A 15106-nucleotide genomic window follows, 5' to 3' on the forward strand; every position below is an offset into this window, starting at 1 on the left:
TTTTTTTTCTTTTTCTATACCTAGCACAACACCCACGTTTTTTAGAAAAAAATAACGCATCTTATTTTCCTTATAGTATGGGATGTATTTTTTTTGTCAAAATTATGGTTGAGTACGACATCAAATCCGTGATGATTTTTATTTTCAATACTCTTGTCCATTCATCCACATGACTCCCAATAATAAAGTATTTAGAACACCTATATTATTCGTACGCATCTATAATCTTGATCACTCCCAGCATTCATGATGATCAACTTTGCTTGAAGGTCTGCTTGTAACCTGTAGGCAACCTTGAGTCTTATTGCCCCTCCATAGCTTCACTGGCCTGCTGAAGCGAAGAGAAACAAACAAGTGAATTAAAACTTGTGAAGCTACTTTATCTTGGAATCAATATGCAACAATATTGAAAGCACAATTCCAGTTCGTACCTGTTGTACTTTGTTTTTTCCTACTCATGTTTTAGCACCAGATATAAGCTGCTATGTACTAATAAATTTGGATCCTACAACAACTCCCGCACCTTTACTGCGATTTGGCTGCTCAATATTACCACCTCTAATTTCACCATGTATGGCACCACTAATTAGTGATGAAAGTAGCTCAGCATGTGTTTGGTTTTGGGACCATACGGGTTGGGTCGGAGCCAACCCAGTTTTCTGGGTTGGAGTGAACCTAGTTCTTGTTTGGTTGCAGGGATGGGTTGGACCCAGTTTTTTGTTTGATTAGTGGGATAAAGCGGGTTGGAGTGGTTCCATCTCTTGTTTGGTTTGAGGATGCGGGTTTGACAATGAATATGCTCACCTTCTTGGTGAGATTGCCCTAGCTGCCATACCAATTCATCAACAATATAGGACATCAACTTGCTACTGCTCACATTCTAGCACTGTTATTTTCTTATGAAAAATTACCCTTAATTTAAATACCTGCTACTGCTTAATTTAAAAATAATATAGTATCATCAACTCAGGGGCTTCTTAACAGGATTTGATGCTCATTTGCTTTCTGGTTATAAACACATAGGACATAAATCATCTGAAAAGAAGAAAGATATTCCAAAAGAGGGATGAAAATAAAAGCATATACCAAGTTCAAGCCTTACATACATACACCAAGTTCATCAATCTTGAGCAACGTTAATCAAGTTCAAGCCTTACTTACATATACTAAGTTCAAGGCAATACAACGTCAACCACCAAATTGAAGCTTACATAATATAAATTCAGAGCTTAGACACTAATTCAGGATCAGGTTCTAACAAAAGAAACATCCTACTCATCGAAATCACTCTTACATTCCAGGGAACTTCTCAGCGATGAACATTGTGACCCAATTTAACTTGTGCTCGAATGGCAAGTTATAGAAAGTTTTGCCAATGTGAGGATTGGTCACCAAATGAGCATAGTAGAAAGATATATGTGCTGAATTAAAACCAGGAAGTTGGTTCAAGATGTCAAATAGGTCAGGTGGCAGCTCATTATCAGGTTTAGCTACAATTTTTATGGCAGCGGCAAGGTTCTCACCTACACTTTTGAAGGTGGCAACCAGCCCATCCTCCTCCATTTCAGCTATCTTGGACTTCTTACTTGGTCTACTAGCAGAAGATGTTGCCCCTTGAGTGGTATGCCCATCACTTGGACCATGCCCAGTAACCTCATCCCCCTCGTCTTGACTTTCACCCTCATCATCCTCTCTACCTAGAGGTGCACTTGAGTCTTTTGCAAAGTTTCCAGTAGCCATGGTATTGCCAAATATTGCCTTCATCTCTCTATAGTGCAAGAGGGGTTTGTTCAAGTACTCAACATCAGACTTGTGATCCTAGACATGGTGGAAAAATATGTTAATATAATCTAACATTGGTGAATGAATCAAGAACTAAGCAAACGACAGTAAGGTTACATGGACATGGCCATTGTAGTGCTCCTCATCTAGTGTAATCATGCAGTTTTCTTCATCAAAGAGGGCACCACTCAACTTCTTCAATCTATTTATCTTTGCATACCTTTTCTACCATGTTTTCAAATGATTCTTAACTTACTCACCAGTGATCCTTGTGGTGAACTTCTCATTGATAGCCCTAGCACAAGCATTGAAAAGGTGTTTCTTAAATGCCTTTGATGTCTTCAAACCAGCAGCCACCAAATCATTTAGGTGAGAGAGCATTAAAGCAGACATTGCTGATGTCCACGTAGCATGCCCACTAGTCCCACCACACCCTTCAACTACTTCCTCCATTGTTCTGCTAGACAAAAACACAATCAGCACCAAGATGTAGCCAAAATGTACATTATCACCAATACAAAATCAGCACCAAGATATAGCCACAATGTACATTATCACCAATACAAAATTAGCACCAACATGTAGCCACAATGTACATTATCACCAATACAAAATCAGCACCAAGATATAGCCAAAATACACATTATCACCACAAATTACATAAAATTCAACAAGCAACATGTTCATAAAAATATTATTCAACATCAGCAAAGAAAGGCTTAAACATGTTATACAACTGAAAGAAATTCAAGTTTGAAACAAATATTAGTTAACATTGTTGTTTTGACGGTCTACCCAGATCTGATCTGCTATCTGCTGCCTGAAATTAACCATAGCAGCATGCTCATTTGCTTGGCCAATGCGTGTGGAAGCATGGTTGTAGCTTGCCCAATTAGTATCCTCTGTGAAGAACTCATCACACCTATCTTGTATGACCCAATTGTGAATAATGCAGCAAGCACAAACAATATCAACTTGTGTTGGAAAAGGAAAGAATGGTGTAGCATCATCAAGAATTTTGAATCTCCTCTTTAGTGCCCCAAATGCTCTCTCTACTGTGACACGTAGTGATGAGTGCCTAAGGTTGAACAATTCCTTCTCATTTTGCACTAGATTACTTCCCTATTCATTTAAGTGGTACCGAACTCCATGAAAGGGGGGCAAAAATCCTGGTTTGGCTCCATATCCAGCATCGACTAGGTAGATTTTTCCTATCATTTGATATATAGTTTGGTCATAATACTATAGACTGAAATGTGTATATAAAAGTTGAGAGTTTACTACTCTATTACCTTGTGGGACACAAAGGCTATTCTCACATTCTAAAGCATCACGTAAAACTAGAGCATCATGTGCAGCCCCTTCCCAACCAGCCAACACATAGGTGAACTGTAGATCAAAATCTACAACTGCCATTACATTTTGTGTGCAAAAGGATTTCCTATCGTGAAAGGCATGCTCAATGTTCTTAGGAACAGATGCTCTTACATGAGTACCAACAATAGCTCCAATACAGTCCTAATTTTTTCAAAAAGATAAAAATTAGGGACCATATGATGTTAGATTAATAGAAAAGTCAAAATAAAATAGGGATAAGCCTCACACCTTAAAGTAAGGATCCCATCTATTGTCCCCTGCAATTTTGCTTGGAGTGTCCAAAGAGGGGGGCCTAATTAGTTCCCCTCGCAGCTCTCCAATAGCACGGAGTACTTTGTTGAAATAGCGGCTAACTGTTTCCCCCAATCTACCAAAATTAGTTCCAACTAACCTATTCCTAAGGTTATGTCCCACTGTATTTAGAAACATACCCACCTGTTGCTCAAGACACAAGTTACATGTATCTTGAAGCAAACCACGCTCTCTAAAAGGATTGCAAAATCGAAAGAACTTGCCTCTATTCAGTCTTAACATGTTCAAGCAAGTTGTGTCATCCTTCCAAATTTTGTTATTTAGATAATCTACTCTCATCCTATCCCTTGCCTCCATAGGCCCATAGGTAATACCAACCCTTCTTGTACATCGTTTATGTTTTCTAGATTGAATAATCACCGCCATCATTGACAACAACTTGTATGCAGCAGTAGCACAAGTTACAATCTTGGTCCTCTTATCCATCTATAATACAAGAATAAAAGAAACACTTGTTCTTAGAGCCAATTGAACCAGGATGTCATGCTACTAGACTATTTATTCAATTCAAATCCATAATACTATCAACTAGGAGCATGCAAAGCCAATACAATAAATATAAACCAACATAAGCATGGTGGTGTACGGTTTCGTTACCTTGGAGAGCAGGGGACGCGGCACCGGCGGATGGTACGGGCGGCAGTGCTTGGCAGGTTCGGCGCTTGGCAGGGGCGGCAGAACTTGATAGGGGCGGCGGAGGTTAGGGGCGCGGTGGAGTCGGTCAGGGGCCGCTGCCCACCACGGAGGTTAGGGGAGCGGTGCCAGTCAGGGGCGGGGGCGCATCTGAGGGGCGGCGAACGGGATTAGGGGCACTGCGGCAGAGGCTAGGGGCGGCGGCGGAGGGGGTCAGGGGTGCGGCGGCGGACGTCAGGGAAGCAGTGGCGGTCAGGGGTGGGGTCGGATCTAAGGGGCGGTGGAGGGGATCAGGGTGCGGCGGCGGAACTTAGGGGCCCGGCAGCGGATGTCAGGGGCGTGGTGGCGGTCAAGGGCAGAGGTGGATCTGAGGGGCGGTGGAGGGTAGGGATGCCTCGATTTTCAGGGGCAGCGGCGCCGGATCCACTGGAAGAAGGTGCGGCCGGGGGAGAGGGGCGGTGGATGGGGGCTGCGGCGGCGGATGCAAGGGGGGGCAGCGATGGTAGGGGAGGCGACGGATGGGAGCACCGGCGGAGGAGGTTAGGGGCGGCAGTAGGGGAACCGGCGCTGCTCTAGCATCGGGGTCGATGGTGAGAGGAGACGCTCGGTGAGAGGAGACGCGCGAGGAGAACTGTGTCGAAACGATCCGTCCATTTTGGAGGAATCACTTGGACCCGAATCTAATGGGAATATTCCCATGTGGGTTGGACCCAACCCAGTTCTCTTTTGAACCAAACATGGGACGAAGGGGGTCCGACCCGTTCCGACCCAGTAACGAAACACATGGTTAGTGGATCACCTTCTTTACCTTCAAAAACGTCCCGATCATCATCGTCCACAACAATACGTTTAGCAGATCTGCCAATATGATGTTGTTTTATGTAATACGGATCAAACCCTCTGGTATTCAAGTGCAACTCAACAACTTCTTTATTTTGATATGCCATGCGACGACATCCTCTACATGGACAGGACGCAGTCTGTCCTAGAAAGGTGTCATCAAAGGTATCTTCGATGAATTTAGCAACTCCGTTTTGCCACGCAGCATCTGTATGTGATAATTCCATCCAACTACGATCCTCATGATCATGTGCCATATTGCAAAAAACCCAACTAATAATTTAAGCACAGGTTTGTACTACTATACAACTCCTGAATAACCTGCATAAAATATAGGTTTCTCCATCGGTATTATTAATATCAACAAGTATTATAAAAACTGAATGAATATATATACTAATTGAATAACTCAAGTTTATCAGCATGCACATTAATTGCGATAGGTCTGGATCGATTTTATATATACCTTGCATTGAGAGGATGGAATCGGACAATGCCTGTGTCGTCCTGCGCCTCGAGAGATCGTAGAGGACTAATGGCACTTGGCAACTCGCGCGCTAGCTAGGGATCGGAAGATGACGTACGGCAGGTGGCGATCGCGCGACGAAGGGGAGGAGTCATGCGAAGAACGAGGGGAGGCGACAAGATCGTGGAGGACTAACAAGGGGACTCTTCCTTGGCACTCGGCAACTCACGCGCTAGGGAAGATGACGGCAGGCGGCGGTCGCATGGCAGCATCACATGAGGAGAAGCAGAGGAGTCGTGCGAAGGAGGGGAGGCGATGCTAGGACATAGACCAGGATTAGGCCTCTTAGCTCGTGAAAGAAAGGCCTGCCATATGTGTGGGCCAAAATAAAGGTCCACCAACATAACCAAGCTGGCGGCACCCACAAATTCATCTATTGCAACCATGCATTCCCCTATATTGCAATGACTACATATTATTGCAATAGCACCTTCTGTGTAGCAACGGTTTCAGTATTTGTTGCTATAACCAAGATTTCTTTTGCAATAATACCATTTTCGTTGCTATATCTAATACTAGTTGCAACGATTCATATTAGCGTTGCAATATCTAAGACTCATTTGCAACATTGTATATTTTCGTTACAGTAACCAATATTTTTTTTGCAACCACACTATTTTTGTTGTAATAACCAAGATATCTTTTGCAACAACACTGAGTTCGTTGCTATATCTAAGACTCTTTTGCAACGTACAATAGTACTTATCGCAACGTGTTATAATCGTTGCAATATGGACAACTAATTGCCACCACTATAAAATAGCGTGGCAATACGTCGCCGCAATTACAACTAACAAATTTTTGTTGCGATATAGCGTACCTATTGCAACGAATAAGTTGTTGTCGCAACGCTACACAAATAGTGGCAATATGACACCTCTATTGCAACCAAAATGGACTATTGTCGTAATAACCCCTATGTATTGCAACGAAAGTCGCCTATTGCAAAAAAATTGGTCGCATTTGTGACAAAACCTTGTAGTGCATATAGGGCCTCAAATCGCCAATGGCGCACGGCGTCCTCGTCTGCCTTGCCGACCACCACCTTACCGTTGCCGCGCAGCGCCCCTCCTTAGACCTTGGGATGGGCGAGCTCCAGGCGGTGGCTTCCAGCCACCGTAGAGTAGCACGAGGGAGGGGTCAGCGGTAGGGCGAGCTCCAGGCTACGGCTCCCTGCCAGCACAGAGAAGCGCGAGGGGTGAAGGAGTGTAGGGAATGTGGAGGCATAGAGGAGCTTTGGCTAGACAAGAGAGAAGGTTGAAGATAAGATTGAAATACGGACCCCACGGAACAGATATCTCCAAAAGCTAGCTTGCCAAACAACCCTAGCTTTTGGAGAAGCTAGCTTTCAGAAAGCTATTTTTCAGGAGCAACTTTCAGAGAAGTCAAAGCTCAAACAAACAGGGCCTAAGTTTTGACACACCACGTTATGCAGCAAGTACAGCGCAAAGGTCTTCATGGCATACTGTGTGAGACCCAAACGTGAAACTTGCCTATGCAAACATGAACCATGGGCTCGAGCTCTAGCAAAAACCATAGCTGGCTTTCAGCCGTTCTTAGAGGCCATTTGGAAGGGCTTCTCCCAAAATAGCTTCACCAGTGAAGCCAAAGGCGGTGAAGTCAAAAATAGTGACTTCACCTGACTTCTAGTTCATTTTAGCCTCAGCTTACAAAATAACTTTAGTCCCTGGCACATCGAATATTTAGATACTAATTAGAAGTATTAAACATCGACTATTTACAAAATCCATTACACATATGGAGGCTAAATGGCGAGACGAATCTATTAAGCCTAATTAGTCCATGATTTGATAATGCGCTGCTACAGTAACCATTTGCTAATGATGGAGTAATTAGGCTTAATAGATTTGTCTCGCCGTTTAGCCTCCATCTGTGTAATTAGTTTTATAATTAACTCATATTTAGTCCTCCTAATTAGCCTTCGAATATTCCATGTGACACGGACTAAACTTTAGCTCCAGGATCCAAACACCCCCTAAATGCTTACGGCATAAGCCCAAAGCTTGCTTTAGCACATCATCAGGTATATGAGCTAATAAATTATGATCAACACGTGACCATTTGAGCTGAATTGCAGGTTTTAACAGATACAATTATTCGAAAGTGTAAATGCTACAAATCCACGACTACACATGGTCTCTAGATTATGATTTCATGAAAAGATAGATTCTATTCTACCTCTTAGGAAGCTCATGAAATACATCTTGCGAAAACCAGAGAGAGCTAACGTCAATGACAATTACCAATGACAACTAAATGTACGTCTCTAAGAACAAATGGCCCAGATTAGTGTCCCTGCAACTATAATAAAAAATATGTGGCACTGTAATTAAAAAAAAACTTACCAACCGATTTGTCCAACGGGATTCACAAGTGCAGCATCTACAGCAAAAAAAAAAGAAACAAAATGGATGTAGCAATCCAAATTTTTTTTCTTAAACTTGATATGCATACTGTAATTACTCAAAGAAAAAAAGGAAAAAAATTATCTGGGTGTCATCCTCACCTCGCTATCGCTCTAGAACCAAGGTAATGAAAGCATTCAAGATTTGAGAGATACCCTTGCTAACTCCCCAGCAATCCAAATTTTTTTCTAACCTCGGGTCAAGAGATGTCAAATTATTGTGATGTTCTACAATTACAAACCGCAAAATGCAAGCACCTGCAAGAACCGATATCTTGCAGAAAGCATCCAGAAAGATTAGTTATCAACAATCGTGTTCCCTCATAAAGCTAGTTTCACTTCTCGTAATATTTTGAATCATCGACATCACGTAGCAAAGGATGTAACTGCAGTGTTTATCCCAGTTTTCAACATATGTTTCCCTCATGAAGCTAGCATAGTTTTTTATTCTTGGAGTAAGATCAATCAATACTATAAAGAGCGATGAAATTCAAAACAATTCTCACCCGCATATGCGCTTTAGAGCAACTCCAAGAGCTCCCTTAAATTACCCCTAAAACCTTAATTAGGGGGAAATAGGAAAACAAAGTTGCTGCAGCAGATCACCAAACCTCCCGCAAAATTGCGTCCACCCGCATCCAGAGCTGTTCCGCCTGCAAATTTGCGCGGCGCTTTTCCTCCCCAAATCCGCCCGTGTGCGCCCGCGCCTGCCATTCCCACTTTTTTTTTCCGCGCACCCGCGGCTGCCTTCCTGGGTGGTGGCGGCGGCAGGCCCTTCGTGGGTGGCGGTGGTAGAGGCAGCGGCAACTTCTTTCCTGAGCGGCGGCGGTAGCGGCAGCAGCATCTTCTTTCCCGAGCAGTGGCGGCAGCATCTTCTTTCCCGAGCGGCGGTGGCAGCTCCTTTCCCGGGCGGCGGCAGCAGTGGCGGCGGCTGCTCCTTTCTCGGGCAGCAGCGGCAGCAGCGGCCGTAGCTCCTTTCCTGAGCGGCGGCGGCAGCGGCGGTGGCGGCGCAAGAGGCCTGCAGAAGGAGCCACCAATGTCAAGTGGTCCCATTCGACAAGGACAAGATCGGCGTGGTAGGCAGAAGATGCATCATGTCATGGCCGTCGGCGGCCCAACGCCCAATTGAACGGCGGCGTCCAAGATTTCCAGTTTGCCGGTGGTGAGTACCTTGGCCGGACCAGTGGAGGTGAGATGCGAAGTGAAGGGCAGGGTCGACGAACACCATAACCTCCAATGGCAGGCCTTGCCGGTGACGATGATGATCCCCTGGCAGCAGTACCCTGGCAGCGCCGCCGCCTCTGCATCCTTTTAGCACATGGCCAACGGCAACACTTTTCTGAATGATATGGTTCTCATAACCTGTTATCCTAATTCGTCAATCAAATTCATATTTTGTTCTGTGATCCTTGGTTTCTGTAAAGAGTTGAGTTAATTTTGCTAATGTGTAGTGCTCTGTGCATGCAATTGACCCACAAATTCTGAACATCTGGTCAGAACTGTAGAATGCATTGTTGAATTTTTCTGGCAGTAGTGCTTCAAATCCTGTGGTAGTTTAGTCTGAGGACTTTGCCTACAGACAATCTAGATATAGACATCCTGACAGAGTCAGAAATAGTAGTACCTGAGTTTTTTTTTGCTTCAAGGCATCAACTATCATTTTGATTTCAGCTCATGAGACGCAGCAGATTGCGTGTTAAACTTTGTTGTAGTTTTAATCATCCAGAACAGTCAAAGTTTTCTTGTCAACCTACCCTGCTTGCTCTTTCTGATGCTTCAGTTCATATGTAGGCAAAGTGCTCTACTGCTTTGCCTAATGGAGCTTGTCTGTATGCATTTCATTTTTACAGTTACATTGAAATAGTTCACAAAGTGCAGTGAGATCATGAACCTGAGGAATGGATTTCTTGGGTTCTGGCTGGAACTGACTGGTTGATTCCCTTGGAATAGAAACCTGACTGCCATCCAGCTTCTTCTGGTAACGCTGTCTGGGAACTATCTTACAAACCTGAAATTCAATTTGACATTCGGAAATAGCAGCAGAGTATATAAGTAAATAGATCAAGTACTGCATAATATCTACATTTCCCCTACTGGAAATTTCTGCTTCTGGGGTGTGCAAATCAGTGTACAGATTGCCTATCCTTTTGTACCAGGAACCTTCTGGGGTGTGCAAATCAGTGTGAAAAACAGCTTCGGTTGTTGTTATCTACTTCCAATACAGAAAGCTTGTTTTATTTTCTTTGTTCTCCAAAATAATTGAACCTTTGCCTATTGATCAAGTTAAAATAATATATCCAGCTCTGTTTATCAGCTTAGTAGAATTACTACTGCTCTGTGTTCTGTTCATTGAGTTTTAACACAAAACTTATCAGTGATTAAATGCTTGCAGGAAATGGATATTTTTCCAACATGATGATGGATGAAACCAATCAAGGGGATTTTGATAATTATAGCAACACATATGCTGACCAACAGTCACAGGCAATTAATGAAGTTCCAGCAGCCCCCTCGCGAGGCCAAACCATAAGAAATCCAAGAATTTTAGTGACCATGAAGATGAGATTTTTGTTTTAGGGTGGCTAAATGTAAGCTTGGATCCGGTCATAGGCAAAGATCAAAAACGTGGTAAGTATTGGTCTCATATCTATGAGTACTTCCATGAACACAGGACGTGCCCCTCAACGCGTACCATGAATTCTCTCGTGCACTGGTGGGAGACCATACAAAAGTGTATGAACAAGTTTTGTGGATGTCTATCACGGATTGAGTTAAGATGTTAGAGTGGTACTACAATACAAGACAAGGTACTTACTCAGTATGCAATACCATGATTTGTTTCGACTATTTTATGTTTATATATCATATATGAATATCGCTTGGATGTTGGTGTGTGCAAGTTGAAGAGGCATGTGCTTTGTACAGTTCATGCATTGCTGGAATAAGCTGAGAACACAACCAAAATAGCTTGCTAAAACTGATGAATTCGCTGCTGCTAAAAAATCTAACAAGAAGTACAAGACAAGCTCAATTGCTGGTCCGAGTGCAAGTTTACTAAGTGAAATAGGACAAGGTGACATTCAAGGTCTAGAGGATAATGCATTGACAAGTCCAATTGGTAAGAAGAAGGCAAAAGCAGCACTGCTGCAAGAGAAGGAAAAAAAGTGTGACAGCAACCTTAGAAAATATGTGGACACAGAAGAAAGAAACTGATGGGGAGAAAGAGGTAAAAAAAGAGGAGAGGTTCAACAAATCATTTGCTCTTGAACACGATCAAGTTGCAAATGAAAAACTACTTCTTGAGGTGAGGAGCCAGGAGGTCCAGTTGCAGAAAAGTTGCAAAAAAGGAGGGATGAAGAGAGGATTATGACCATGGACCTTACTGTCATACTAGATGAGCAAAAGAAATACTACATGTGCTTGCGGGCTAAGATCATGAGTTGACTATCAATGCCTAGTACTTAATTAGTATTCGATTCTTCTAAATAGTATTAATAACAACTGTTCTATTTGTTCTGCAGCTTGGCATATCTTTGTTATGCAAATTCTCCAAGTTTTCATGTTTCACATTTGAATCTTACTAGAAGCTGTTCATGTTTTTTTCCATGTGGACCTTATTGTCATGAACAATCAGTCATCTAGGACTTTGATATATTTACCACCATGTGTGTGAGTGGGTTTGGAAGAAAATATTGTGTCTATATCCATGTGTTTCAGTTTTGTCCCTGCTTCATTCTACTTCATTGAGCTGCCTTCTTTTAATCATCGATACGTAATGTGCATTTCATGAATTCTTAAATATTTATTATTCACTTGCATATTGTATAATATGACTGCACCCTTCTTTTGTATACTCACAGCGTGTTCAGGGGCAGAGCCTTTTTTGAGTTCTTTGTATTTTTCTGCTCGTTTGTACTAGCCTCAAGATGGGTTGTGACATAATCTGAAACCTATGCTATCCGGAGAAAAAACCTCTGTGCCAGTATCACAAATAGCAGTTCTCATATGGATAACATTGTGCCAAGTACAAATAAATTTGTAACGTATCCATAATTATAGAAAGTAGCAAATAAATATACACTATAGGTAATTATAGGTAATCATTTGTAGAGGTCTGGATGATGTTGCCACAGGTGCCCAATGAGGTTATCTTGAAGCTGATTGTGAATATCTTTATCCTTTATATTCTTGTATTTTTTTAATAAACTTCTCAAGTTCAGGAGTTTCATCATGAGAAATCTTCACCTTTTCTCCCACCCCATCATAATTTAAATTATCTTTCTCATCGCGCTCATCCTCAACTATCATGTTGTGCATAATGACACAAGCCCTCATGATTTGTCTGAGGGTGTCTTCATCCCAAAATCGAGCTGGCCCCTAACGATAGCGAAACGAGCATGTACAACCCCAAATGCTCGTTACACATCCTTCCTACAAGCTTCTTGGGCAGTTGCAAAATATTTCTTCTTGCTACCTTGTGATTCAGGTATGGTCTTCACAAATGTGGTCCACGAGGGATATATGCGATCGGCAAGATAATAACCCATTGTATATTCATTGTTATTAATGGTATAATTCACTTCTGGAGCTTGACCTTCAGCTAGCCGTGCGAATAAAGAAGATTGGTGCAAAATGTATATATCGTTGTGGGAACCAGGCATCCCAAAGAAAGCATGCCAAATCCAAAGATCTTTATCTACAACAGCTTCAAGTATAATTCTAGGCTCATGCACATGCCTGATGTACATACCTTGCCTTGCCGAAGCATACAATCTCTAATGCATACAATCAATTAACCCAAGCATACCAGAAAAACCTCTACTCTCTCCAATGGCAAGTAATCTAGCAGTATCATCTTCATTTGGTGATCTCAAGTACTCATCTCCAAAAACCTCCACAACAACACTGACAAACTTTCTCGGACTATCAATAGCAGTACTCTCACCAATATGGACATAATAATCTGTAGCATCAGCTGCTACTCCATAAGTTAACATCCAAAATGCTGCAGCAATCTTTTGCAGACTAGAAAGGCCAAGTGTACCAGCAAGGTTTCTTTTCTGCACAAAATAATCATCGTGTTGTTCTACGGCATTCCATATGCATACAAACAGTGTATGCCTCATTCAAAACCTACATGTCAAGAGTAATGAGATACATATATAATATGAATTTTAAAAAAAATGGTACAAATAAGACTATTGTTTATGTACCATTGTCTGAAACAACTATGTCCGTACGTAGGATCATCTAAAAAATAATCTTGATACAATCTCCGATGCCCTACCTGTTTGTCTCGCTGAAGTACTCGATGCCCTAGGATAGAACCATGATGTTTTGTTTCACCATCGGACTCATCCGCATTCATGGCCACATGAGTAACAAAGAGGAAGAAATCATCATCATCATCATCTGATGACGAATCCAGCACCAGTTGCATTGAAAGGCTTCGTTGACTCATAGCAAATTAGTGGACGATCTCGCCCTGGCCTACCGAGCCAAGCGCATGGAACAGGGTCTTGATGTCGTCCTCAAAGCGCCAGGCGTCCAGCAGTGGCAGGTGCGCAGCTGGTGGTGGTGGTCGTCGGGCAGCCAGCAAAGCGCGCAGGCAGGGTACCGGACCTCGAAGTCAGCGACGTGACCTCCTAGCAACGCGACACCGCTGGAGATCGCGAGGGGCTACTGATTTTGATGGAGGAAAAATCAACGACGTGGATCACGATGGTGGACAGGAAAAATAAACGGATTCCTAAGGAGCTGAATATGATGACGTGACCTATTTTGAAATATTGGGTGCTGTGGGTTGATATATTTTTGAGGGAAATTTTTTTTGGAAGAGCCCCCAATACATAGTTTTGGGGAAGAACTTTTTGGGGTACTCTTGCAGTTACCCACATCGCGCACCTGCTGTGATTGACGTCCTCAGTTTTGGAAGGTCTTCATCCTCTCACAGTCGCCTTTCCTTTGACGCACAATACAATCCTACGCTAGAATCTCGCTCACCATCCTCTTCTCGTGATGAAAAATCGATCACGACTTCAAGAACCTATCCGCAGCCCACTCCTATCACATCCCTCCCACCCGGCCGACCTCGGGCATCTGCCATCCCATCGCTGCCCTCCATTATTTGCCCCTGGGATTGTGTTTCCTTGCCGCTTGTGCAACAGGCTGCCTCACCGATAGCCGTTGCCACGCACGCTGCTAGCACCACTCGACAGCGGAACGAGACCAACGTCATCATGTGACCGTAGGTATGGTAAAAAGGTACAGATTCATGTTCGTTGCTTATACACTTGTGCCGCCCTAATTGTGATGACTCTCATGCATGCTGACAAAAGATAGAGAGACGACAGGTCATCCCTTGACCTCAGCATCGATGTCGATGAGTTCGCCTCCTGGCATGATCGATCCTGCTTGCTAGGTCGCTGCGTCGCCTAGCCATAGACACACATGTGCTTCTCTGCACATCGTTTCCCAAGAAGATGTGAATTTGTGATCATCTTCGTCGTCGCGCCCATGTGGATGTAACCACTCGTAGCTGGGATGAGATCGAATCACCGACGTGAGCTCGATTATGGTAGAATTCAGCTGGATCTCGTTAGCGGAAGAGGGGTGATGAGCCCCTACCTTCTGTAATTCTATTTCATAGAGTTTAGACAAAACAAAGCATACTCATTCCTACAGCACACCCTGGTTAAATGCTACCCGCTCTCTCCCCTTGGCCTTAGGCCTAGTTATAGAGTTACCAAGTTCAAAACACACACTGCGAAGCTCTCAAGTCAAAATACACCTTCACTCTCGCGAAGCGCCTTTAGGTGTGTGACATCTTCCCTCCGCCCTCAGGTATTGCTTGTCCCCAAGCAATGGCAGCAGGAAATTTTTGCTTGATGACGTAGTTGTCTTCCAAGGTAGCAGTAGTTGCTGGAAAATACTTCCACTTGATCAGCACCTGAGGAATGGCTTTGTTCCCCTTCTTTACCAAGCGCCAGTCAAGGATGGTTTCCAGTTTAGTGCTTGAAGAGGACAAGTTGACCAGCTTGGAGACGTCATGGAACATCGGAGAGTGATCTGGAATGAACGATTTGAGCTGCGAAACATGAAAGATATTGTGAATCTAGGTCAGTAGGTAGATCAAGTTTATAAGCAGCCGAACCAATCCACTCCAACACCATATATGGTCCAAAGAACTTGAACGCCAACTTGGGAAATGG

At 43.3% G+C, this 15106-nt stretch overlaps 1 protein-coding gene and 2 pseudogenes across 1 annotated transcript; all 3 read right to left on the bottom strand.

Annotated features, from left to right (window-relative positions):
* Positions 1 to 1290: 1290 nt before the first annotated feature.
* On the bottom strand, positions 1291 to 2235 carry LOC140220237 (uncharacterized). The gene is given in 2 exon segments (XM_072290254.1): positions 1291 to 1818; positions 1900 to 2235. Coding segments are annotated over 2 exon segments (864 nt in total).
* Positions 2236 to 2547: 312 nt separating this feature from the next.
* On the bottom strand, positions 2548 to 3897 carry LOC140223682 (protein ALP1-like; annotated as a pseudogene).
* An 8098-nt stretch (positions 3898 to 11995) lies between these two features.
* Positions 11996 to 13792, bottom strand: LOC140220238 (uncharacterized; annotated as a pseudogene).
* Positions 13793 to 15106: the final 1314 nt, after the last annotated feature.

The sequence above is a fragment of the Setaria viridis genome, chromosome 8, assembly GCF_005286985.2.
Source record: "Setaria viridis chromosome 8, Setaria_viridis_v4.0, whole genome shotgun sequence".
NCBI classification, from domain to species: Eukaryota; Viridiplantae; Streptophyta; class Magnoliopsida; order Poales; family Poaceae; genus Setaria; species Setaria viridis.